Here is a 27,920-nt window from a genome sequence, read left to right as displayed (position 1 = left end):
CTGTTAAGTGTTAGTATATCCCTGTATGTCAGCTTTGACTTGCAACTACTGTTTGTTTGAGACTTCTTGACACAACATTTCTTTTGGAGTTTTTGTGATTAATACAACTGCAATTCAGGCACTGACTAGTAGGCATAATAAAAATGTTGTTGTATTGTTGTTAACAAAAAAACTCTAAACAAAGGTTTCTGATGATTACATTTGAAAGACGGCCCCGAAGACTCAAATATGTAATATTCCCAGACTGAAAGTAAAAAAATGTTTTGATAAAACAACTGTAGATATTTACAATCCAAGTTAGATTGTCTATCAAACATGTTTGGGCCCAATAGACAGACGAACAGACTCCCTTAAATTACAATTGTGGGCTTTGATATATTTGCAGGTTGCAGTACAAGACCTGACCATTATTTCTATCTTACTACTTAAGTACTACTAATAGAGAAAGACCAAATACACTTCATGCCAAGAGACATACATTATTGCATATTGACATACACTATATGGCCAAAGGTATGTGGACACCCCAACTAAATATTGAGTTCAGGTGTTTCAGCCACACCCATTGCTCGCAGGTGCATAAAATCCAGCACATAGCCATGAAATCTCCAGAGACAAACATTAGCAGTAAGATGGGTCCTCAAGCAACTCTCATGGAGTCTGTTTCTGACAGTTTGGTCAGAAACATGCACTCCAGTACGTAGCCTGCTGGAGGTCATTTTGTAGGGCTCTAGAAGTGCTCCTCCTGTTCCTCCTCACACAAAGAAGCTTGATGCCCTTCTAAAGCCCTGTCCAACTCTTCTTGTGTAACAGCCCATCTCCTGATATTTCCTCCGTGCTCTTGAGACTGTATTGGGAGACACAGCAAAGATTCTTGTGACGGCATGTATGGATGTGCCATCCTGGAGGAGCTGGACTATCTTTGCAACCTGAATGGGCTGCAGGTACCACCTCATGCTACCAGTAGGACACTAACAAAACACAAAACTAAAGAAGAATCAGTCAGGAAAGGTAAGGAGAGAGCTATTTTTCTGTGGCTACCTCCTGCAAAACCATTCCCTTTTTGTGGTTGTCTTGCTGTTGCCTCTCCAGCACATCTATTGGCACATTAATTTGCACCAAATTAACAGACGGCTCCTTCATCTTCCGCTTTTCCCGGTTTCCATTCATTCACAAACACATCCTGGACTGTCACATGTCTTCAATCACGCACACCAGGTCCCAATTAGCCCATATTAGTATGTGTTTAAATGTTTCTCCTCTGCTCCCCTCGTTTATTGTTGCTTGTCATTATACGTGTTGGTGAGTGTGCTTCCGTTTATTTTGTTTTCATGTATACGTTTGTTTGTTTTTGCTGTAATAAATACACGCTTGAAAGTCCTCTGCCTGCGCCTGGTTCCCTCCATTCCACCACCAAATCATGACAGAATAACCGATCTAAAGAAAGGAACCAGCAGGTCTGAAAAACCCCGCCATTGTCACATGGAGACTTTCCAGTGGCCATGGGAGAAGCCGGAGATGCTAAAGGAGGAATCTCCGAGCTAATTTTGGCTACTCCCCTCCAATGTCACAGACAAGAGGGGAGTACAACTGGAAGGGAGACTGGGGATCGGACTCCCTCTCGTTGGACGATTCGGAGGTGGAGTACGACGAGGTGGACGAGGACGCTACGGAGGGGGTGCTCAAACGGGACCCTGTTCGGTGCCAGATGATCCCAGCCTTCCCGGAGAAAGGCGGGGGTGACAAGCAGCTAGCGCGGTCCCCAAACCTGGGTCCGCGGCTTGCCTCCGTACCTCGTCCAGCAGCACCCCATGAGGCCTCCTCAGACAATTTTTAGGGGGGTGCCTTCTGTTCTTGGCCCAAGCCTTTCCATACTGCCTCCCCAACGTCGTGTGGACTGGATGGGTAGACGCCTGTCCATCCGGCCAGCTCTACGTCCAGTGTCAGCTCCAAGGCGCCGAGCGCCATACTTTTTATCTGCATGTCTTTCTCTTTTTGCTGCAATTCATGTTTGTAATTGCTGTGATTTAAAGATGCTTTAGATTTTTTCATTCCATGTGTTGCTACTAGCAATGGTGGTCATGTGTCATGCCTGACGAGTCATAATTCTACATCAATGACCGCAAACCAATGACACAATACTCGTTCTCGTCCCAGATCTGCTCACTCAGCTAACATTGTGAGATTTCTTTGAGTTTATACCCCACAGTCATTTTGCTTTGATGCGGCTACCAATGCTTCTTGCTCAGTCTCTGCCTCTACGCTAAGGAGGGACAGGGGAAGACACGGGTCACTTCTGAGGACTAACTGGCCTGACGACTCATAGCTGTCCCTGTCCAAATTTGTCCTGGTTGTGTTGCAGATTCCCTCCGCTCCTCCGTTGCAGATTCCCTCCGCAAGATTCCCGTTCCGGTGAAGTCCTTCAGTGTAATGGTAAGAGCTATGTTAGCTATGTTCAGGGTAGTGAGTTTTCTCAGGACGTTATAGGTATAACTACTCTATCCTCTCTACCTGCCACCTCCCATTGACTTAAGGGCTGGCTAGCGGGTTCAGAGACGTCTCTCTTTCCACTGCCGGCCAGTCCCAAATGTATTCGCTCTTTCAGCCCGGTGTTGCCATGAAGATGTCCAGTCGCCTTTAGCAAAACGTCCGCATATGCAAATGTCGGGCTTCTCTCTTTCCTGCCTTTCGCGGGCTACCAAGCGTCCTGAAATTGCACAGAAGGTTACAGATATAACCGTTGTGGCTTCTCAATACACTCGCTATGACAGGCTCAAACGCCAGGTATCATCGTCGGCTCTTGCCCCTGTCTCACTACCTGTTCCCCCAATCTCTGCCGGCGCTGCTCGGCATCCCCCTCATCTCGTGATGTGTGGTGCGTGAGTTATTGTTGTGCTTTATGTGGAACGGATAAGTTTCGCTTGAGCTCAACATCCTTTCTTTTCCTGGGGTGGCCTATGTGTTCATAGGTCTGCCCTGGGGGAGGATTTTCGTCATTAACGCATTCGATCATTCCTTCAATGACTTTGTCAGTTATTGGGGATGTTTCGTCTTGGGGTTTTAGAGGACCGTTTCTTAACTAAACTTAGCGAGTCATGCCTGTTGGTCCGGCAGGGAGTACATCCTTGGCTCGCTCGCTCCGCTGTGAACCACTAGGAGAGCGGAGCTCCACAACATATAACGTTAGTTACCGGGAATGTCAATCAATCAATCAGGTTTATTTATAAAACCCTTTTTACAACAGCAGTTGTCACAAAGTGCTTTTACAGAAACACCCGGCCTTAAACCCCAAGGAGCAAACAACAGTTGAATTTCAGTGGCTAGGAAAAACTCCCTAAGAAGGCTGAAATTTAGGAAGAAACCTAGAGAGGACCCAGTCTCAGAGGGGTGACCAGTCCTCTTCTGGCTGTGAGATATTAAGTCCAATTGCAATAATTAATAAATGCATGTGGGCTCAATCCAGAGTCTATTTACATTTAGACTAGGTGAGAAGCATGACCAGATGGACAAGGACCGGGACAGCAACGGGCCCCCCAAACCAGGTACTCCGCAGGTGTGGACCAGGACCTCATGTCCTCCTAAAAAATAAATGTAATAAATGTAACTCCGGTTATATGAGTGGAGCGGAGCCCCCTAGACCTGTTGCGCTGCCGTGGAGTACTTGGATGCATGTGATGGAGCACTGTCCTGCATGAAGATCATGGCATTCATGACTTCTTCCTGTACCACTGTTTGAAGAAAGTCCATCTACCTCCAACTACCTCATCCTTAGTGATATCAGCCCATACCAGAACCCCTCCTCCACCTGGCTGGCACCTGACTGAAGTGGGGCCGTGTGTCCATTAGTGATCCAGCCACAGGCCCATTTATCTGGTCCATCAACAGTTTTTCTGCCCAATTTCATGAAAGCCTTGAATGCTTCAGAAGCCTTGATTTCCCATCATTAAATCTCAGGTCTCAGGAGTTAGACTCAAATGCAGACTCAGAAGAACCGTTCCAACAACAAAGTTATTGTTAGGCAAACGCAAGTGTAGGTCAGGGGCAGGCAGAGGTTCGGTACACAGGCGTTAAGGCTTGCAGGCCATAAGCAGGTTTGTGGTCGTGGATAGGCGGGGATACAGTACACAGGGGATTTAGAGATAAACACTGGGAGCATAAGAAAAAATGCAAAGACCCTTGGCATATGACACAAAACAAACTGCCACAGGAACAAGGGATGTGCACAAATTAAATACTCAAGGGGTAATGGGGAGATGCGACACACCTGGTGTGGGTGGACCATAAAGACAGCACAGGTGGAGTGAAGCAGGGTGTGACTAGAAGTCCTTTACTTCAGGTGTTCATCCTACCCTGTCCATTAAAATACATTATTGCTCTGAAGTTATTAACAGAACATTGTTGTTCTGAAATACTTACTTCCTGATTTTCCTCTTACATGTTTCTTGTTTTATCTCTTGTTGTCTTGAAAGGAATCCTGAAAGGGAAAAAAATACTTTCAGCTTCAGCTTAACCATATTCCTAGCAGACCCTGATAACATTAATAACAACATTTTGGCATCTCCTGCTAGATAGTATTTTATAGGTAATAATTTATATCCAACTTAGATGAATGCATCGACTGTAATGTTACAGAAACAGGGGTCTGAAATAGTTAGAGTTACTATTACTATTGAGAGTAATTTCCCATAAAAATACATTTTGTTGAAAGGACAGCAAAAATGTTAAAAGATAAGTTCATCAAATTCTACTAAACATAACTGCAACTTAGGGGGCAAACATTCAATGTTTAGCTTCAGCTTTGTATATTCCAAATACTATGAACAGGACATTCTTCAAATATTGACAGAGAGACATTTTCAGTGCAGCCCCCCTGTACCTCATTGAAGGCTAAAGAAGCACTTCAGTTTCATGATGAGTCAAGACAACTACAATGTAAATCAGACAAAATGATAGTTTATACTTAGACCAAATTATAAACCAATTCAAGTTTCATTAAAATAATTTCATATGCTTTCGGGTCAAAGATCTACTTGTTGTTTCCCGACGTTATTCACCTCCATGATGTCAGGACAGGTCTCATCTTTCATGCAGGATAGCCAGGTTTCATTGACAGTAAACCGAAATTTACCAGTGGACTCCAGGTAAAAACAAATGTTAAAACACCCAAACAATATTTTTTTCTATACAACCATATCTGCAAGTCCATTTTTGCCCCCACACTGTCTTTACAAATAACCCAACTGGGCAGGAAATCTGTCAACACTGCCAATATGAAAAAAGTCATATTCACTGCACAAAATCATGTTTAACCATGCCGACACACAAAGGCGAGCTGAGATTTTGGGGAGAACTTTGAGATTTATATGCAGAAAAAAACATATGTAAAGGATTTTGGCCTCGATTAAGTCTGTGAAACAAAAACCCCAATACAAACACACGTACACAAATGCACAGGGGCACACACACAGAGGAATTTATTACGTTTAATAGCCTATTTCAATAAATGGTTATTAAGGAAGAAATATTAAAACTACAGACTGAAATGGAATATCAATTTTGTCAACTCAAAATGACCCTTTTGTTTCTTACCCTTTTTAGTAGAAAGGTCGTCCCCTCTGAACAATATAGGCTGTTCCATAGAGTGGTCACTCTTCATGGACTCACAGCTCAATACAGGGGAGACTATTCCCTCCTGCTGAATTGGCCTTCAACAGAAAATAGACAAACATTTCTGCTCAAATGTACTCTTAAGTCAAATGAGAAACATGGCCTGTACGAGTACAACAAAATGCAGTTTGCGTCTAACCAGAAGTGCAAATAGAGGAGTGCAGAAAAATTTACAAATACAAGTATATGAATATACAAGTGGAATGAATAGGTGTGCAATTTATGAAAATGCATTACATATGGCAATTCTAAATGTGCAGTGGAAAAGTAACAAATTTACAGAACATTTACAGGTATTAAGTATAATGTATGTACCAGTGAGATAAATAGTTGTGGATATTCTCAATGGCATTCTGAATTTATAAAACAAGGCAAATTGAAGGAGTAGGGATAGTGCAACTGAAATGCAGGGATAGCACCAATAAGGTTCCCAAGGTGGACATGTTCATGTAACAATTGAAAATGCAAGTACAGTGGCAGTTCTAAATGTGCAATGTGCAGTGAGGGCAGGGTAAAAGTGCAAGTTTAAGGTGCAAGTCGGCATGTGCAAATGAAATACAGGAATACCAGCAATGACAAGTGAACAGAAAAATCTTATCAGACTAGTCCAGAAGTGCATAGGGTGGGTATAGTTAGTGATGGGAAGTCACAGTTCAGCAGTGCCCACAATTATTCATATTCAACATTTGCTGAATTAGCTTTATGTCACACTGAAAATAATGAGAAATATCCAACCTTAGCACAATGTAAAATCTCTGCCTGCCAGTTCAGCTGATGCCCCAACACTCTCTCCTTCAAAGTTCTTTCAAGACCATCTTTGAGGAATTTATCATACCATTTTTGAATTTCTGATAACACATTCAACGACCAACGTGTTCTTTTGTAATTCATCAGGAATTCTTTGAATTTCTTTTGGCGACAGTCATCTATTTTCATGGCGTGTCTTTGTGGGTCTCTCACCGGGGTTCCGATGGGGATAACGAGTTCATTTCAACACCAGTCCAAAACGCTTAAGGAGTCTGGTCTTATGCACTGGCACTGAAATAAACCCATTTCCATGCAAGGACTCCTGGGACAGACCCGTGGAGATGCCCTGTTCTCATAGCCTATTCATTTGGCAAACATTATGTTTTGTTTTACCGAAAACTCCTTTTGGTTTTTCAAAACCTTATTCATGTCACCTATGCACAAACGATGTGTGTGCTTAAACTAGGAATGTGCATGACAAATGTTTTCACTATCGATAAATCCTCAGCTTTTAACGTTGAATAGTCGACCCTACCCACTCCTGCCAAAAAGAGAAGTATTAAATAATTTTTTTAATGTAAAGTGTAATATGTTATGCAGAGATATGTATAAATTGCCTTACATTAGCAAACGTCTTTGTGTCAATGTTTTCTGTCCATAACAACAAAATACAAAATGTATTAGACCATCTAGCCAGCTATTTATTTTATACAGTCCCTTAAAACTATACTTTCCAAATAAAACGACACTTAATATATAGACTAAGAGAGTTACGTTACAGTCTGCATTAAATAAAACAAACATACCGATGCGTTCTACTTCCAGTGAATAAAGAAATATCCTTGGAAGGAAGCTTAATAGGAATAAGTTATATTATAGATATTATAGATATTGCATTTTATTGCATGACAAGTATTTGATCACCTACCAACCAGTAAGAATTCCGGCTCTCACAGACCTGTTAGATTTTCTTTAAGAAGCCCTCCTGTTCTCCACTCATTACCTGTATTAACTGCACCTGTTTGAACTTGTTACCTGTATAAAAGACACCTGTCCACACACTCAATCAAACAGACTCCAACCTCTCCACAATTGCCAAGACCAGAGAGCTTTGTAAGATTGTAAAATTGTAGACCTGCACAAGGCTGGGATGGGCTACAGGACAATAGGCCAGCAGCTTGGTGAGAAGGCAACAACTGTTGGCGCAATTATTAGAAAATGGAAGAAGTTCAAGATGACGGTCAATCTCCCTCGGTCTGGGGCTCCATGCAAGATCTCACCTCGTGGGGCATCAATGATCATGAGGAAGGTGAGGGATCAGCCCAGAACTACACGGCAGGACCTGGTCAATGACCTGAAGAGAGCTGGGACCACAGTCTCAAAGAAAACCATTAGTAACACACTACGCCGTCATGGATTAAAATCCCGCAGCACACTCAAGGTCCCCCTGCTCAAGCCAGCGCATGTCCAGGCCCGTCTGAAGTTTGCCAATGACCATCTGGATGATCCAGAGGAGGAATGGGAGAAGGTCATGTGGTCTAATGAGACAAAAATTGAGCTTTTTGGTCTAAACTCCACTCGCCGTGTTTGGAGGAAGAAGAAGGATGAGTACAACCCCAAGAACACCATCCCAACCGTGAAGCATGGAGGTGGAAACATTATTCTTTGGGGATGCTTTTCTGCAAAGGAGACAGGACGACTGCACCGTATTGAGGGGAGGATGGATGGGGCCATGTATCGCGAGATCTTGGCCAACAACCTACTTCCCTCAGTAAAAGCATTGAAGATGGGTCGTGGCTGGGTCTTCCAGCATGACAACGACCCGAAACACACAGCCAGGGCAACTAAGGAGTGGCTCCGTAAGAAGCATCCCAAGGTCCTGGAGTGGCCTAGCCAGTCTCCAGACCTGAACCCAATAGAAAATCTTTGGAGTGAGCTGAAAGTCTGTATTGCCCAGCGACAGCACCAAAACCTGAAGGAACTGGAGTAGGTCTCTATGGAGGAGTGGGCCAAAAGTCCTGCTGCAGTGTGTGCAAACCTGGTCAAGAACTACAGGAAACGTATGATCTCTGTAATTGCAAGCAAAGGTTTATGTACCAAATATTAAGTTCTGCTTTTCTGATGTATCAAATACCTATGTCATGCAATAAAATGCAAATTAATTACTTTAAAATCATACAATGTGATTTTCTGGATTTTTGTTTTATATTCCGTCACTCACAGTTGAAGATTACTTGTGATATAGATTACAGACTTCTACACGCTTTGTAAGTGGGAAAACCTGCAAAATCAGCAGTGTATCAAATACTTGATCTCCCCACTGTATATAGCACAATTCATACATCGAAGCAATTAAATGTGCTTTACAAAGAAAAATATTTGAAAACAATAACATAAAAACAAATACTCAAATGAAAACATCAAAGCAAATGAATACAGAACCCTCGCGGATGTGGAAAATGGCGGATAAGTGACGCACCCTTAAAAATCACTCCCTAACACCCAGTTACCCTACACAATATGCCCCGTTACCCCAGTAACCCTACACAATATGCCCCGTTACCCCAGTTACCCTACACAACATGCCCCGTTACCCCAGTTACCCTACACAATATGCCCCGTTACCCCAGTTACCCTACCCAACATGCCCCGTTACCCCAGTTACCCTACCCAACATGCCCCGTTACCCCAGTTACCCTACCCAACATGCCCCGTTACCCCAGTTCCCCTACACAACATGCCCCGTTACCCCAGTAACCCTACACAATATGCCCCGTTACCCCAGTTACCCTACACAACATGCCCCGTTACCCCAGTAACCCTACACAATATGCCCCGTTACCCCAGTTACCCTACACAACATGCCCCATTATCCCAGTTTCCCTACACAACATGCCCTGTTACCCCAGTTACCCTACACAACATGCCCCATTATCCCAGTTTCCCTACACAACATGCCCCATTACCCCAGTTACCCTACACAACATGCCCCGTTACCCCAGTTACCCTACACAACATGCCCCATTATCCCAGTTTCCCTACACAACATGCCCCATTACCCCAGTTACCCTACACAACATGCCCCTTTACCCCAGTTACCCTACACAAAATGCCCCATTACCCAAGTTACCCTACACAAAATGCCCCATTACCCTTAATATTTTTCACTTTATTACTTTTTTGATTGGCATATAGAAGATATAAAACACTTACATTAAATATACATAAAACAATGTGTTTTTATGTATTTTTATAGAAAAAAATAGACTTGGATGGCTGAAATTTGCGCGTTTTTACTTGAGTTCCCGAATGTGGAACCGTGGATAACTGGGGGTTTACTGTACATAATAATAATAAAAATAAAAAATAGAATAAGAAAACATCAATAGATTAAATGTGGGAAGCTATATGACTAACGATTAAAAGTGGGAAGCTATAAGGCTAAACAGCGTGGTTAAGTTTAAGTGCTCAGTCATAGACACGTGAGAAGAGAAGTGCTTTAAACCTGGATTTAAAAATGGAGATCTTCTGGTAGTTTATTCCAGTTTTGTATAGCATAAGTGCTAAACGCGGGAGATTGACAGACGGATCGGTGCAGCTTCTGCAGTAATGCAGTCGATGTATCGGTCTGTCGTGGTGAAGAAAGAGCTGAGCCGCAAGGCGAAGCTCTCGATTTACCAGTCAATCTACGTTCCTACTCTCACCTATGGTCATGAGCTTTGGGTCATGACCGAAAGGACAAGATCCCGGATACAGGCGGCCGAAATGAGCTTTCTCCGCAGGGTGGCCGGGCGATCCCTTAGAGATAGGGTGAGAAGCTCGGTCACCCGGGAGGAGCTCAGAGTAGAGCCGCTGCTCCTCCACATCGAGAGGGGTCAGCTGAGGTGGCTTGGGCATCTTTTTCGGATGCCTCCGGAACGCCTTCCTGGGAAGGTGTTCCGGTCCCGTCCCACCGGGAAGAGACCCCGGGGAAGACCTAGGACACGCTGGAGGGACTATGTCTCCCGGCTGGCCTGGGAACGCCTCGGTGTCCCCCCGGAAGAGCTAGAGGAAGTGTCTGGGGAGAGGGAAGTCTGGGCATCCCTGCTTAGACTGCTGCCCCCGCGACCCGGCCCCGGATAAAGCGGGAGAAGATGGATGGATGGAAGTGCTAAACGCAGCTTCTCCATGTTTAGTTTGGACTCTGGGCTCTACTAGCTTACCTGTGTTCATGGATGTAAGAGCCCTGCTCGGCATATATTCTGCAAACACATCAGAAATGTATTCGGGTCCTAAACCATTCAAAGATTTATAAACAAAAAGCACCACTTTGAAATCTATTCTGTAACTGACTGGAAGCCAATGCAAAGCCTTTGATTCTGGCTATATTTTTTTAGATGATAGAATGCTGTTTTGGTGACCGCTTTGATATGACTGTTAAATGAGGGGTCTGAGTCAATCAAAACACCAAGATTAAGCACTTGATCCCTGGTTTTAAGGGCCAACTCTTTACTAATACTTGTTATTTTATTTTTGTTGCCAAACACAATAATCTCTTATCTTGATTTAATTGTAGACAATTTTGGTTCATCCAGGTATTTATGAGATTGAACAGAAGCGGTCCGAGAACTGATCCCTGTGGAACTCTGCATGTCATAGCCAGCCTATCAGATTCATGATTACCAATGGTGACAAAGTTACTCCGGCCATCTAGATAAGATCTGAAGCAATCAAGGACTGTCCTGGAGAGTCCTACCCACTTTACCAGCCTAACTATAAGTGTTCTATGATCTACAGTATCAAATGCTGCACTGAGATCTAATAGAACCAGAACTGTTATTTTATCAGAATCAGTATTCAGCCGTATATCATTTAAAACTTTAATCAGGGACGTTTTAGTACTGTGGTGAGGTCGGAAACCTGACTGAAATTTGTCTAAGAGACCGCTTGAGGTCACAAAATTGCTGAGTTGATTGAAGACAACCTTCTCAATGATCTTGGCTATAAAAGAGAGATTTGATACAGGTCTATAGTTGTTCATTATAGATGCATACAGTGTTCTCTTTTTTAATAGGGGCTTAATGGCAGCTGTTTTTAGAGACGGTGGGAAAATGCCTGATTGCAGAGAGCTATTAACTATTTGCTGTAGGTCCATTGTTATCGAGTTAAAAATAGTTTTTAAAAAGTCTGATGGCAGTGTGTCGAGACAGCAAGTGGAAGCTTTTATATGTCCAACTGTTTCTTCTAGGGATTTTTGATCAATTGTATTAAAATGTGAGTTATGTCTTAGTGGTCGTGGTGACGGTACAGAGTCTTTGTTAGACTGTGTAGTTCTGATGTTCCGTCTAATACATATAATTTTTTCCTTAAAGAAACACGAAAGGTCATTACATTTCACAGAGGACATAAGTTCTGATGCTATCTGCTTTATTGGGTTTGTAAGCTTGTCGACCATGACAAATAGAGTGCGGGTATTATTGATATTTTTGTTGATCATTCCTGATAAATGTTGCTGTCTGGCCCTGCATAACTCATTGTTGAAGCTACCAAGGCTTTGTTTATAGATGTCATAGTGAATTTGAAGTTTAGTTTTCCTCCACTTACGTTTACTTAATATTAGAATATTATAAATGTTAGCAATACTGAACAGATCAGTTAAGGAATACAATAGATTATTATTTTAACCTGATGTTAGTGCTGGGCATGTTTCAGAATATAGGACCAGGATTAAAAAACTGTTAGATAAACATTAACTCAGTCATTTCAAAATATGTACAAAATCCAACCACTGTTTTATTAATAACATTATGGCCTATTGATGTTTCCTTCCTGCTCTCTCAGCAATTACTGAAGGGCAAGAACCAGTTTAACTAACTAGTATTCTTTCACTCGAGACATCCATTCACTTTCTCTGTCCTTATGAATACTGTTGAAAAAGGATAGTCAAAGATTAAATTAAATGGGAATTTCTTGAAGTTATAATGACCCATTTGCTTTTACCTTTTTTCAGCAGAAGAGTCATCCCCTCTGAAAACTATAGGTAGTTCCATAGACTGGTCACTCTTCACGGACACACAGCTGGGTACAGGGGGGGCCTGTCTCTCCGGCTGGATTGGTCTTCAAAACACAAGGAACAAACATTATATTTGTCTCTTCAACTCATCAATTCTGAACTCAAATGAGGAAACACATTCTGAAAATGATCACCTCACCTCTTAGCTTTGGTCTCCTTTTTCGAAAAAACATGACTCATTTTAGAGACAGGACACCACTCATCTATTTCTTCAGGGTTACAAATTTTTGAGGCAGCACCTGTTGTCTTCTCTCTACATAGACCTGTTAAGACATAATGTAACACACAATATCTGGATTAAAACATTTTAATGACTCCAGAGAGCCACACCATATCTTGATCAGATCATTGTTCTTTTTGGCTAAACATTTTTATTTAGGCTAGTTTTAATAATTTTGACAAAAATACACCTCCAGAAAATAAAATGACCACTGCACCTTTTTCTTTCCTTTCCAAAAAAGTCAAAAAGGAATGTTTTGAGTGAGGAACATAAGGGTTAAAATTAAGAGACCACTGCAAATTGAAATATTCTGTTCCTCACTCAAAACCTTCCTTTTTGACAGAAAAAGGTGCAATGGTCTCTTAAATTTTTCCCGGAGCTGTATATTTAAGTTATCGCACAGAATTTCGCACAGAATTATTGCACAGAATTTCATTGAAGAACAGCAGCCACAGAACTGTAAGACCCAAGATGGGGCTTTTGTCCTACTACACCGTCTTTGGATATGGCTACACACATGAATATGTTCATCCCACATTGTCCAGGTACATTGAAAGTTGCTAACTGGCCAATGATTTTGAGCCGACAATGTGGAGTTTTGGCTTGGTAGAAGGCTACTTTATCAACAAAGACGTACCTTTCACAGCAGCTCAGATTGTACTTTGACACTATCCAGAGGTCTAATTTACTCCTGACTTGCTGTCTATCCCGCTCCATTTTCAAAGACATTGCCCAGGGTTTTTCCTGCAGAGGAATTTTTGATGCCTCCCAAAGAGGTTTTAGCGAGTGCCAAAGGAAAATCACCAGCACCAAAATGACAAGAATTGAAGAAAAAAAGTCTAATCCTCTCCGAATGTTGAATAGCAATAACAGTAATCTATCAAACAACTGTTGAACAAGCAGAACATGAACTTATATACGACGTCTTTCACTTCCAGGCAGTCAACTCCCCTCCCATCCACAGCCGCTATATTTTACACAGGCAGCTCGCTCTGGATTTATAAACCAGCAGATGCATCGGTTTGACTGCACCTGAACGCTACGCTACGAAGCTTGCGCTAATGGGGGGGAGGCCTTCCTGTGATTTCTTACAAAATAAAAGCTGTTTCATGTCTGGTGAAAATCATATATCGCTGATTTACAACTACAGCATACTTTTTCCGTTATGTCCAGCCTCCTGCACCCCTCGCCTAAACCAGAGTATTTCCAGTAGGTGAGAAAGCGTCGGACACAATCTCCTGTTGTGTGCTACAAATGTGAAAAGAGAACCGGTATCTGTCTGGACCTGATTCTAAAGTAGGCACAATCACAGCCTACTTTAAAACCAGAAAAGGAACCAGGCAAGCCTAGGTCAGCCAGCCCACAATTAGAAAAGATGAATGTGGTTGTCTCTGGCTGGTTTTGATCTGTGGTTTCCTATGTGGCAGTTTTTAACTGTTAAGCTATTTAAACAGCAGGAATGCAACTTTTACTTCAGAGATTACGTTTGCTGAAATAACGTGGACAGAATCTTTATTTACGGAATTAAAGTGTACTCTTGTACAAAGATTACTGTAGATGGCTAGCTAATAACTATCATAATGAAAACAATGACTCCAATCACTCCATGGCTGGTTAGTTTCTTTAGAAAACAATAACTGTATAAAAGGGTCACGTAATACAATTATTATTTTAAATACACTCACCTAAAGGATTATTAAGAACACCATACTAATACTGTGTTTGACCCCCTTTCGCCTTCAGAACTGCCTTAATTCTACGTGGCATTGATTCAACAAGGTGCTGAAAGCATTCTTTAGAAATGTTGGCCCATATTGATAGGATAGCATCTTGCAGTTGATGGAGATTTGTGGGATGCACATCCAGGGCATGAAGCTCCCGTTCCACCACATCCCAAAGATGCTCAATTGGGTTGAGATCTGGTGATTGTGGGGGCCATTTCAGTACAGTGAACTCATTGTCATGTTCAAGAAACCAATTTGAAATGATTCAAGCTTTGTGACATGGTGCATTATCCTGCTGGAAGTAGCCATCAGAGGATGGGTACATGGTGGTCATAAAGGGATGGACATGTTCAGAAACAATGCTCAGGCAGGCCGTGGCATTTAAACAATGCCCAATTGGCACTAAGAGGCCTAAAGTGTGCCAAGAAAACATCCCCCACACCATTACACTACCACCACGAGCCTGCACAGTGGTAACAAGGCATGATGGATCCATGTTCTCATTCTGTTTATGCCAAATTCTGACTCTACCATCTGAATGTCTCAACAGAAATCGAGACTCATCAGACCAGGCAACATTCTTCCAGTCTTCAACTTCAAGTGCACCAACAACCATGCCACACTCAAAATTGCTTAAATCACTAAATGCATTGAAGCAACTGCCATGTGATTGGTTGATTAGATAATTGCATTAATGAGAAATTGAACAGGTGTTCCTAATAATCCTTTAGGTGAGTGTATATGAGATTCATGGTATTACATAGTGGATATATATTGTTGTGCAACGGCTGAAACGTGCAGAGTGGATAAATATTTCTGAGACAAAAGCTGGAACATCTGAGCAGGGAATTAAACCGGGGTCATAACCTGGGGATAACACAGGGCTTGCTGGTAGTCAGTCTACCTCTGTATAGTCTCTAAATGCCACTTTTATCCCAGCCATTACACTTTTGCTGAAGTAACATGGGCATCAGAACGTTTATTAAGTGAACTTACTTTTGTATTTGTACAAAAGTAAGTGTACTTTTGTACAAATATTACTGTAGATGGTTGTCCATACAATAACAGTTGAATAGCTAACCACTACACTGTGATCTCCGACATACTACCTCATCAGAAAATTGCGTCTTGACATTAGATCATTTTGTCACGCATAAACATCACGCCAAGTTTGATTATTTAGCTAGACACCATTAATCATTGTGTTAAAGTGACTAACGTTCCGTATGAAGTTTACTTCCACCACAAATCGCATCTATGGACTGTATGGCTTTTATTAGCCAGTAATAGGCCTACTAGCATCTACTTTTTACTTTACATAAGTACTGTGCAATTGCTAGCGAGACGGAAGATTAACTTTACACTGCCAAAGCTATTTAATGTCATGACACAACGTTCGTTTTTCTTTCATTTGTGAATAACATTGATACAGTAAAATAAAGAATTGTGGAAACCCCTCCTCTTTTACTGTACAAGAACTTGTGATCAATAGGCTATTACCCCAAAAAGCATGCACAGATGCGTACTTCAAAAAAAGAATGAAAAGGTGAATGTTTATTAATTGAATATACCTTTGTAGGGGCCATTGTTATTAAAACTTTAAGGATGTTTGAATATTGAAAGCCAATTTCCATATTGTTTGTTATTACAGAAATACCACAACCACTGTACAGTGTTAACCCTGCTACTTTTATTCAGTGTCTAATTCGGATTCAGATGTTGTCCACCGGATTTACTTTTAAGTTGAAAAGGAAGGTTTTGAGTGAGGAACAGAAGCGTTCAATTTGCAGTGGTCTCTTCATTTTTTCTGGAGTTGTAAATACAGTACATCTAGATACAGTGTATATACTCTATATATAAATTCTATTTATAATTTATTAATTTGACATGATTTATTTTCATACTAGCTGATGGAACCATTCCTCACTATGCTGGTGGAAAACATTGATAACCGCTTCCCCAGCACCAGTGCCCCGCAAATCTTTGGTATTTTCACACCAAGTAAACTGCTGGCAAACCCTGCTCCAAACTTTGGTGTGAAGGAGAGGCAGGTTCTGGCTCAGCAGATTCCCAGACTGGAGGAGTCTGTCCAACTGCAAGAGTGGGACATACTCACAGAGAGGGTCAAGAGCCCAGACCTAAGGGTCAGTGACAATTTGCAGGACATTTAATAATTACCATTCAACATGGTGTGGAAGATTTTCTGTTGGAACTTCTGTTGGTTCGTATAACAGTTGATTATTTCAAGTTCAATTTCATGGATCCATGGGAGCAATCATCAAAACAAGTCAGAGTACAAGCCTGACAATTGCTCAGATAATTGCTCTAAGTGAACATTGCTAGGTTCAAGCTTATATTCTGTTTCAACAGTGTAGGTGACGGAATTAGTATCTGCAGAATGCACATAAAAGGAATAGTTGCCACTGTGAGGTAGCCTAGAAAATGCAAGGTTGCACACTGCTGGCTCCAGGAGGCACAGAAAATCATAGAATGTCAGTTGCCCAGACAACCCAAAGGCTGATGTATGTCAACCTGGACAGTTACTATATGGGGGGCTTTGGTTAACGTAGCTTCCCCCAATAAGGTACTAGAGTCCTGTTCATCTGTAGAATACAAGAAACAGGAGCCCCCTGCTGCTATTAAATCTAACCCCCACAAGGGAGTCTTCCAGTGGTTTCTGCTCGGCCCAAGGCCCAGTCTACTGTAAACAGATGGAGACTAGGAGCCTTGCTCAGCCGATATTGCATTCATTACTGCCCCTGAACACAGACAGAGACATCATGAGTTGCTGACAGGGAAAGACAAGTCATTTATCAATGTAATTAATTTATCTCTCCCTTGCAGTTTCCATCACTGCCCCTGTCCAGACTGCAGACGCTGAGCAGTTGTTCTGTGATCTCAAGCTGGTGAATTAAGTTAACATGATGTGTAATCTGCAATATGCAGTGTATGCCCCACTCCAAAATGTTAAAAGATTGTTAATAATATTTGTTGATAGCACAATCATTACATTCTCCATTCAATTTTCAACAGGTGAAAACACAATTTAGGAAGCAGCTGAAGAATGACCACCTTGACGTGTGCTGCAGGGCGGCCATTGACAGACCGAAGGCTGATGAGATGGACTACCATGGTCTTGTCAGATCCTTTTATTTAGTTAATAAAAAGAGGAGGGTGAAATACTCTGAAGCAAGATGTGACCTCTGCAACTGACTGCTTCCCCTCTGCCAACCCCACACCCCTCACCCTCACTCCCCTCACCCTCAAACTCACTCCCCTCTCCCAACTCCACACCCCTCACCCTCATACTCACTCCCCTCTCCCAACCGCTCACCCTCAAACTCACTCCCCTCTCCCAACTCCACACCCCTCACCCTCAAACTCACTCCCCTCTCCCAACCCCACACCCCTCACCCTCAAACTCACTCCCCTCTCCCAACCCCACACCCCTCACCCTCAAACTCACTCCCCTCTCCCAACCCCACACCCCTCACCCTCAAACTCACTCCCCTCTCCCAACCCCACACCCCTCACCCTCAAACTCACTCCCCTCTCCCAACCCCACACCCCTCACCCTCAAACTCACTCCCCTCTCCCAACTCCACACCCCTCACCCTCAAACTCACTCCCCTCTCCCAACTCCACACCCCTCACCCTCAAACTCACTCCCCTCTCCCAACCCCACACCCCTCACCCTCAAACTCACTCCCCTCTCCCAACCCCACACCCCTCACCCTCACTCCCCTCTCCCAACCCCACACCCCTCACCCTCAAACTCACTCCCCTCTCCCAACTCCACACCCCTCACCCTCAAACTCACTCCCCTCTCCACACCCCTCACCCTCAAACTCACTCCCCTCTCCCAACCCCTCACCCTCAAACTCACTCCCCTCTCCCAACCCCACACCCCTCACCCTCAAACTCACTCCCCGCTCCCCCTTCCAATGTTGTAATACAATTATTTATTTTTTAACCAGTTTTGTTAATGGGGTTTCATTTATTGAAGCATGACAGACATTTTTGTTTATCAAATGGTCAGAAATAATAAGAAAATGCATAGATTTCTGTCGTATGGTAACTAATTTCCTTTACTTTACACAGACCAATCATGCTTACTGTCATGCGTATTCACTCCCAAAAGGCCCCTTCTGAGCCAGGAAAAACCCTGATTGCCAGTGTTCACATGGTTTTTATGGTAATACAGTTACCAGTTGTGGTTTTGCTGTGGGTGGCAATCATGTCCTTTTTATGACAGTATTGTGTAATACATAGGCAATGCAGTGGTAATTTGTAGCTCAAAGTACCAACACCAAGGTTGTGGGTTTGAATACTACTGCGGTCACATAAACATCTATGCCCTTAGGGTGGTGATTCTGTAAAATACATACAGCATATAAAACACTATATAATACATACAGTATATTCTCCAACTGATTAAGTATACAGTATATTGAGTTGGATTATATACTGTATATGACCAACCATAATTCTTGTTCACACATTTGCAATTTACTGTAACTTGTAATGTACAGTTTCAGCATTCCAAGAGATTTACAACTACACTACAATCCACTATGATCGAAAAGTCGCAAAAAAACTGAATACCACATAACATTTGCATGCCAGAAAATATTCCCAGGTTATAGGAATGCAACTGACTTTCAGCCGAGGATTCAAAATAGGTCAGGGCCAGTCTTAGCCTAGGGTAAATAAATAAATGTACTTATTGTAAGTAATTTGCTAATTAATGAAATTCCAAAATAGACGTCGGAAGTTGGTTCTATTATTCCGAAGCAAAATACGTTAGTAACTTAGTTGGCGTAATTAAAGTTACTTAGTTAAACACAACACTTCACTACAAAATGCGCACGTTTATACGCATGTAATAACTGTAAATATATATGTATTACTTAACGAACATACCTAAAGAATACTACAGGATTCTCTTCAGAAAGCACGTTGCTATCTGCGTCTTGTGAGCAACATTAAAGAAACACTTCCGGGTCACAAAAATCTGGAATTTTTCAAAATAAAAGAGAACAACGAATTACTTAAAAACTGAGATAAATTGAGTTTATTAATTGTTTGAGAACATGTACCTCTCAAAACATTGACAACAATTCAAATATGATCATATTTAAGAGTAATTTCGAAAATAAGAATATGGAATACATATTGCCTCATAACTAATAAACTATTGAATATTCCACAGAGAAAGCAGTGTAGGAAATGTCCAGGAGAATGTGTAGAGTAAGACAAACCTGTCTAATCATGGGGAACAGTGTGCTACATCTAGCAACACAATATTTCCACACCCTCTTTTTCCTCAATGTAACTCAAAGGATATGAAATACATATTGACTCTTACAGAAAAAACTATTCTATATGCCAAAGTGAATGTATTGTAGGAAATGTTCAGGAGACTCTATAGAATGATTATATGCAAAGAAATCAAGGGGCACTCAGTATTTGCAATTGTTGCTGGTGTTTTACTCCGCCCACCCCATTGGCCATAATGTAACTCAATGCATATGAAATATATATTGGCCTATAAAAAAAAACTGTTCTATACGCCGCAGTGAATGTATTGTAGGAAATGTCAAGGAAGGTGGATAGAGTAATTATATGCAAAGAAATCAAGGGGCACTCTGTATTTGCAATTGTTGCTGGTGTTTTACTCCGCCCACCCCATTGGCCACAATGCAACTCAATGCATATGAAATATATATTGGCCTATAGAAAAAAAACTATTCTATACGCCGCAGTGAATGTATTTTAGGAAATGTTCAGGAGACTCTATAGAATGATTATATGCAAAGAAATCAAGGGGAACTCTGTATTTGCAATTGTTGCTGGTGTTTTACTCCGCCCACCCCATTGGCCATAATGTAACTCAATGCATATGAAATATATATTGGCCTATAAAAAAAAACTGTTCTATACGCTGCAGTGAATGTATTGTAGGAAATGTCAAGGAGACTCTATAGATTGATAATATGCAAAGAAATCAAGAGGCACTGTGTATTTGCAATTGTTGCTGCCATTTTACTCTACCCATTACATTGGCCACATTCCAAATTGCTGAATAGCCTTTAGATCCATTATTCCTTTTGTTAATGGAGGTGATTATCAGTTTTATTGTAAATAATCTAAATAAGCCAATAAGGAGAAGCTGTGTGTATTGATTTTCTGTCTCTACATTTGGCTATAAAAATCATTCAATCAATCAGAATTTTGCTCAGGCAAATGAAATTAACAACATATGCATACCAACATGAATCAAACAGAAAACCAACAAATTGAGAAGAAATTGCCAACCTGATGAAGAAACGAAGCCTCTTAAAAAATTTTAACAGTGATTCAGTACAAATGTAAGCTGATCCAAGCAGAGTCCAAACAAGGACTGTCTGCAAATGGGGTTGGTTCTACTAACCTGGTTATATATTACAGGCCTATCAAATGAGAGATTTGTGAACGAGATGCTACCTGGCAACTGATTGGGATAACTATAGCACAAGTAAATTTAATAGTCACTGGGCAACACAGACTTTCAACTCCCTCCAAAGATTTTGTATGGGGTTGAGATCTGGTGACTGGCTAGGCCACTCCATGACCTTGAAATGCTGCTTACGAAACCACTCCTTAGTTGCCCGGGCAGTGTGTTTGGGATCATTGTCATGCTGAAAGACCCAGCCATGTTTCATCTTCAATGCCCTTGCTGATGGAAGGAGGTTTTCACTCAAAATCTCACGATACATGGCCCCATTCATTCTTTCCTTTACACGGATCAGTCGTCCTGGTCCCTTTGCAGAAAAACAGCCCCAAAGCATGATGTTTCCAACCCATGCTTCACAGTAGGTATGGTGTTCTTTGGATGCAACTCAGTTTTCTTTCTCCTCCAAACACGAGTTGAGTTTTTACCAAAAAGTTAAATTTTGGTTTCATCTGACCATATGACATTCTCCCAATCCTCTTCTGGATCATCCACATGCTTTCTAGCAAACCTCAGACGGGCCTTGACATGTACTGGCTTAAGCAGGGGGACACATCTGGCACTGCAGAATTTGAGTCCCTGGCGGCTAATGTGTTACTGATGGTAGCCTTTGTTACTTGGGTCCCAGCTCTCTGCAGGTCATTCACTAGGTCCCCAAATGTGGTTCTGGGATTTTTTTGCTCACCGTTCTTGTGATCATTTTGACTCCACGGGGTGAGATCTTGCTTGGAGCCCCGGATCGAGGGAGATTACTAGTGGTCTTGTAGGTCTTCCATTTTCTTTTTAATTGCTCCCACAGTTGATTTCTTCACACCAAGCTGCTTACCTATTGCAGATTCAGTCTGCCCAGCCTGGTGCAGGTCTACAATTTTGTTTCTGGTGTCCTTTGACAGCTCTTTGGTCTTGGCCATAGTGGAGTTTGGAGTGTGACTATTTGAGGTTGTGGACAGGTGTCTTTGATACTGATAATAAGTTCAAACAGGTGCCATTAATACAGGTAACGAGTGGAGGACAGAGGAGCCTCTCAAAGAAGACGTTACAGGTCTGTGAGAGCCAGAAATCTTGCTTGTTTGTAGGAGACCAAAAACTTATTTTACCAAGGAATTTACCAATAAATTCATAAAAAATCCTACAATGTGATTTTCTGGATATCTTTTTCTCATTCTGTCTCTCATAGTTGAAGTATACCTATGATGAAAATTACAGGCCTCTCTCACCTTTTCAAGTGGGAATACTTGCACAATTGGTGGCTGACTAAATACTTTTTTGCCCTACTGTAATTACATGTTGGTGTTATCAGTAGTAAAAACATTTGGTACTGTTCTGATGGAGCTAAAAACTGGAACAAAACTTCTTACAGAGAAAGTATGCAAACATACCCTTGCTTTTCAGTATCACATTCACATTAAACATTAATTTTATATTTCTACAGATAAAATCCTACATCTACATCTCTAAAGGTGATACAGCAGGCTAATGGCCAGTTAATTTAAGTAATTGACAACTACATTAGATCATTGGCTGAACTGTTAAGTAATCACCAAGTGGTGATAATCACCTCCATTAACAAAAGGAATAATGGATCTAAAGGCTATTCAGCAATTTGGAATGTGGCCAACGGAATGGGTGGAGTAAAATGCCAGCAACAATTGCAAATACACAGTGCCCCTTGATTTCTTTGCACATTAACAATCAAATACATTCACTGCGGCGTATAGAACAGTTTTTTTTTATAGGCCAATATATTTAATATCCTTTGAGTTACATTGTGGCCAATGGGGTGGGCGGAGTAAAACACCAGCAACAATTGCAAATACACAGTGCCCCTTGATTCTTTTTGCATTTAATCATTTTATAGAGTCTGCTGAACATTTCCTACAATACATTCACTGCGGCGTATAGAACAGTTTTTTTTATAGGCCAATATATTTAATATCCTTTGAGTTACATTGTGGCCAATGGAATGGGTGGATTAAAATGCCAGCAACAATTGCAAATACACAGTGCCTCTTAATTTCTTTGCATATATTTAATCTATATAGTCTCCTAAACATTTCCTACAATACATTCACTGCGGTGTATAAAATAGTTTTTTTTTCTATAGGGCAATATATATTTCATATGCATTGAGTTACATTGTGGCCAATGGTATGGCCGGAGTTAAACACCAGCAACAATTGCAAATACATAGTGCCCCTTGATTTCTTTGCATATAATCACTCTATATAGTCTCCTGAACATTTCCTACAGTACATTTTTACAATATACACTAAGCAAATTGTCAAAATCGATACTTATAATATTATTAAAATCGCGTTTTACCGCGGACTTCTTTTTTGAAGGCAAAATCCGAAAACCGGAAGTCTTATTGTTGCTACGGAATTTCTAATGTTGCCAGCATAACGTTTCCAATATTAGAAACGGTTAAAGTGTCCCCCGCAATAATAATGTTGTGCGTAATACTTTATTTAGAAAAAAATAGGAACTTGTCACGTCTCGGTCGCTTCCGAATCCAACATTCTCATTCATTCTTTCATTACATGCGGTTTGTGTAGGCTGGCTAAGTGTATTACTGTAGCTATACGTTTTGTTTTCACAGTCAGTACAACGTGTATAAACGTCAATAGATTTTCATAGCTATAGAACGAACGTGATAAAATAAGCTTTCTTCTGGCAAAAAAAATTGACATAGTTAGCTAGTTATCTTTACTTTAAAGTTTAATCCAACAAAAGTTACAGTAGCTTGCTTGCTAGATAACACTGTAGTTCCTGTTGCGGTTTGAAAAAGTGATAGTGAATGATTTGAAAGGAAGAACCTCTGCTAAAATGATTTGCACAATCTCTGTCTTAGCACCATATGGTCTGCAAGTAGCTAGCTACCACCAGTCAAGAATGGAGTGTAAGTAGCCACGGTCCTTGGTAACAATCTACACACATAAGCTGGCAAAAACAAATCTTCAGTTTATGTTTTGAATCATTTAGATATAGCCAAAGTGTGTTCAATATTTTAAGAATTTGATTCATGCTACGTATGATCATGGTAGGAATGTGATAGGCATGAACAAACAGGCAAGGAGGGAGAGGCAACAAACCAACAGGTAAAGTATTGAAAGTGCAAGGCCAAGATAGACTGTTGATCTGTCATCCTGTAAATCAATCAGAGTCATTAAATATGATCTCTAATAGCAGGACAGCAGCTGAACGTAGGATTGTGCTGTATGTGTTTACTTCATTCAGGAGAGAGGGAGTCATAACAATAGCATGGATCAGAAAGGTAGTCTGAGCGAGGGAGGGAGAGGCCACAAACCAACAGGTAGGATAGTAAGTAATAATTCAATGCGGTCTATAGGAGCAGATTGGAAAACTTAAAGCTGGACTAACATGCTTGACTGATATGTTACCAACATCATTATAGTATTAGTCATATTATCATCTATCTGAGATGCCTTTCCAGCATGCAAAAGAAGTCACACAAGGTATAATTTACCAATGCTATTGCATGTTCAGACATCTCTGCTTTCTTTAAGTCAAACTGGAATGTTCACACTGAACGTGTGAGTCCTATCAACACCTGCAAGGCAACGGTACAGAAAGCATATTGAGTAGACAACATCGTTTGGGGTAACTATCTATTTGCTACAACCTTTCCAGACATAATGAGTATTGCAAGTTAGCATTGTGGAAACAATTATTGCCCCCATTATTTTCAACCAGACTACCTCTGAGCGAAACTGTGTTGGTTGCACTGGTCCTATTCGCAGTTCATTGGTAAATAATGCCAACACCTTTTAATTTTTTTTTTAAACCTGAGTGTGTCTATATCTAACGTAGTCATAGACAAAGAACTACATATTAAAAAGACTCTTATGCCCTTGGTACTGGATGATCGTAGGATCCTTTCCATGGTGAAGAAAAACCCCTTCACAACATCCAGCCAAGTGAAGAACACATTCAGGTGGTAGGCATATCATTATCCAAGTCTACCATAAAGAGAAGACTTCACAAGAGCAAATACAGAGGGTTCACCACAAGGTGCAAACCATTCATAAGCCTCAAGAATAGAAAGGCCAGATTAGACTTTGCCAAAAAACATCTAAAAAAGCCAGCCCAGTTCTGGAACAGCATACCACATCATCTGATGGCACTGTGTCAATAGTGTTTATTGATGATGTGACAGAAGACAGAAGCAGACAGATACATTCTGAAGTGTATAGGGATATACAGGTGCTGGTCAAAAAATCAGAATATCATAAAAAAGTTGATTTATTTCAGTAATTCAATTCAAAAAGTGAAACTTGTATAATGTATACATTCATTCCACACAGACTGATATATTTCAAGTGTTAATTTCTTTTAATTTTGATGATTATAACTGACAACTAATGAAAACCCCAAATTCTGTATCTCAGAAAATTAGAATATTACTTAAGACCAATACAAAAAAAGGATTTTTAGAAATGTTGGCCAACTGAAAAGTATGAGCATGTACAGCACTCATTAACGCTATTGCGATAAAACGACGGTCTTTGGCTGCAGTTTTTGTTTATGTTACCTTGGATTTCTCAATTTCTTTTTTTGCAGTTGCAATTTTCACGGTGGGTGGGTTTAAGAGAGGAAATGCATCTCCATTGGTCAACCAGACTGGGCAACATCAACAGCTCCAGTTCGTTTACACTTTAGGCTTTTTACATTAGCCTGTTACAAGTAGACATGCTGTTGTGTATGGAACTTAATTTGGATTTCTGCGAGTAAAAAATATACACCCAGTCGGGGTTTCTGAAGCAAATGGCTAGTTGTTTATTTATTACTCTATGCATACCATGAAGTTGCTTTATCAAATTCCATATATAAGACGTGTCGATTGTATTCACTGAACAATCATCTCGTGCACCTATGTTAGATATCTAATAGGCCAGTGGTTCCCAACCAGGGGTACTAGGACCCCTGGGGGTACTTGGCCTCTCCACAGGGTGTACTTGAAAACACTCATGACACCATAGACTTACTAGTGAAATTAACATGAGGGGGTACTTCATGGGTACTGAAAGCAGTGTAAAACATTTTGGGGGTACAGTAACTGAAAAAGGTACATACAAATAACAGTGTGTTATAATTTAGCTAGTTAGCTGTGGAACAGAACTAACCCAAACTCATAATGTGAACATAGCTATGCAGTATGGCCAGTATGTATTAATTTAAGTTATACAATTTTAAGGGGCACAGCAGACAACATTTGCAAAGTAAATCTGTGGTAAAACAGCTTACAAAACATGGGCATATGTTGAGTCTTGAAATAACAGTGCTTCATTAGTTAAATGATTTGTCATGTTACATTCAAATGTTACATTCTAGCACATTATTATTGTTACATTCACACACACACAAAGTTATTCCTACAGTATACCTGGAGATCTATGATTGATACATTCCTACAGGTAACACAGTTCTTGTGTTCAAGAAAAAGGCTACAAAGTGTTCAAATAGGCTTCCTCAATAATAGTCTCCAACACTTTATGTATTTTACCAGGAAAGGATCATTGAGATTAAAAATCATTTTTTAAGGAGCATCCTTTCCAAGATAGGCAGCAGCAAGTTTAAGTGTTATTTAAGAATAACAAATAGACAACATAAAACCATAAGCAGTTAAAAAACATTACATTGGATGTGTCTTGCCTGTTTTGAGATTATTTTGTATGATGCTTCTTACCTTTCTTGACTCTTCTCTGCAATTGAACCTTCCCTTTAGGTCATATTCCCTTTGTGCGTTGTTGTTTGTGGTGAGGATACATCCCTTAGTCTGCATTTGTTTAGAGTTTGGCCGTGCTTCCTTTGCACGGTATGAGTTGGGAAGAAGACAGCAAAGACTTACAGGTCAGGTCCATCATGGCGTCCTCGATCTGGCGGCTTCTATATGTTGCTGTTAGGGGTCCCTGTTAGGTGTGTTTGATGTGTCTTGGTTTGGACCACATTGTCGCAGCTCCTTACTGTTTCTGCTTGTGCGACTTATCCCATTATGCTCCACAGTTCTATGATCTGTGTCATCTGGCGGTAGAATGGTTGGGGGGTTGACTGTGCTAACCCGCCCCCCGTTCCAAGCGGTACCAGTTTTGTGGGTTTTCTGTCTACAGTGCAGTCTCTCCGCATGTCCCCTGACTTCCTGTAGGACTTGACCGCTTTGTGGTTGCATCCTTCTTCCTCCAGGCTCCTGGCAGACCAGTGCCCTTTAGGCTGGAAGGGATGGAGCAGACGGGGCACCTCTGTATTCCGCCTATTGACGAACGGTTTGGTACCTGTATGTCACTGGTGGCTGGGCATGGGGCTTCTAGTGGTTCCCCCCATTGGTCAGTGGCATAGAGCACATGCCACATCAATAACCCCGGAGCTTCTGGCTATTTTTCTAGCCCAGCAGTCCTCTCCAATCCTCTCCGTTGGGCCAGCATGTCCTGGTCAGGACTGCCATCAGGGCAGTGGCGTCGTTTGTCAATAGGCGGGGGGGGGGGCAGTATTTGCCTCTCGGAAGGACGCTCATTGTCCTTCTCAATTGGGATGCTTGCCATGTGGGACTTGATGGGGCAACACCTGGTGCGCAACCTCTGGTCCGACATATGGCTCTTGGCTTGGGATTGGTCTCTTGTGCTCGACGCCTTTCGTGCGGCTCCGTTCAAGCCTCTTCAGTCGGTGCCTTATCGGTCTTGTTCTTAAAAACGGCATGCTTCAGGCTGTGGTTTTGGCCAAGTGTGTGAGCCATTTTCATGCGCTATTGTTTCATCCATCCTGCACTTCGTTAGCAGTCAGTGATTCCAAGGTAGGAATGTGGGAGAGCAATTTAGTAAGTAGCATGTGACGGCAAAATGCTTTTCCATAATATTTATAGAAGTTAAAACCTCCAAACAATACAAAAAGGAAATTGATACAAAATATTTTATTTTCACAATATCAAAAGTCAACAGTGAACCCTACAGAGATGTGTGAATCAATAGGCATCAAGCAGGTATAGAAGAAAAAATGTCAGTGATG

At 41.3% G+C, this 27,920-nt stretch overlaps 1 protein-coding gene across 3 annotated transcripts in view; it reads right to left on the bottom strand.

Moving 5' to 3' along the window:
- Positions 1-19,404, bottom strand: part of LOC105030953 (NLR family CARD domain-containing protein 3-like) — a 56,182-nt gene extending 36,778 nt beyond the window's left edge. For 2 of the 3 annotated variants that reach the window (XM_020051309.2, XM_020051311.2), the window contains exons 1-5: positions 19,334-19,404; positions 12,606-12,729; positions 12,394-12,510; positions 5,590-5,705; positions 4,417-4,474 (exon numbers count right to left, since the gene is read on the bottom strand). In XM_020051309.2, the coding sequence (XP_019906868.2) occupies positions 4,417-4,474; positions 5,590-5,705; positions 12,394-12,510; positions 12,606-12,646 (332 nt within the window). In that variant the 5' untranslated portion in view covers positions 12,647-12,729; positions 19,334-19,404. Of the gene's footprint in view, positions 1-4,416; positions 4,475-5,589; positions 5,706-12,393; positions 12,511-12,605; positions 12,730-13,323; positions 13,702-19,333 lie in introns of those variants that run through there. The other variant, XM_020051310.2, reaches the window with a different exon arrangement.
- Between the last annotated feature and the right edge of the window lie 8,516 nt (positions 19,405-27,920).

The sequence above is a fragment of the Esox lucius genome, chromosome 11, assembly GCF_011004845.1.
Source record: "Esox lucius isolate fEsoLuc1 chromosome 11, fEsoLuc1.pri, whole genome shotgun sequence".
NCBI classification, from domain to species: Eukaryota; Metazoa; Chordata; class Actinopteri; order Esociformes; family Esocidae; genus Esox; species Esox lucius.
Note: the sequence above shows the minus strand (reverse complement) of the source record. Positions and strands in the feature narration are given on the sequence as shown.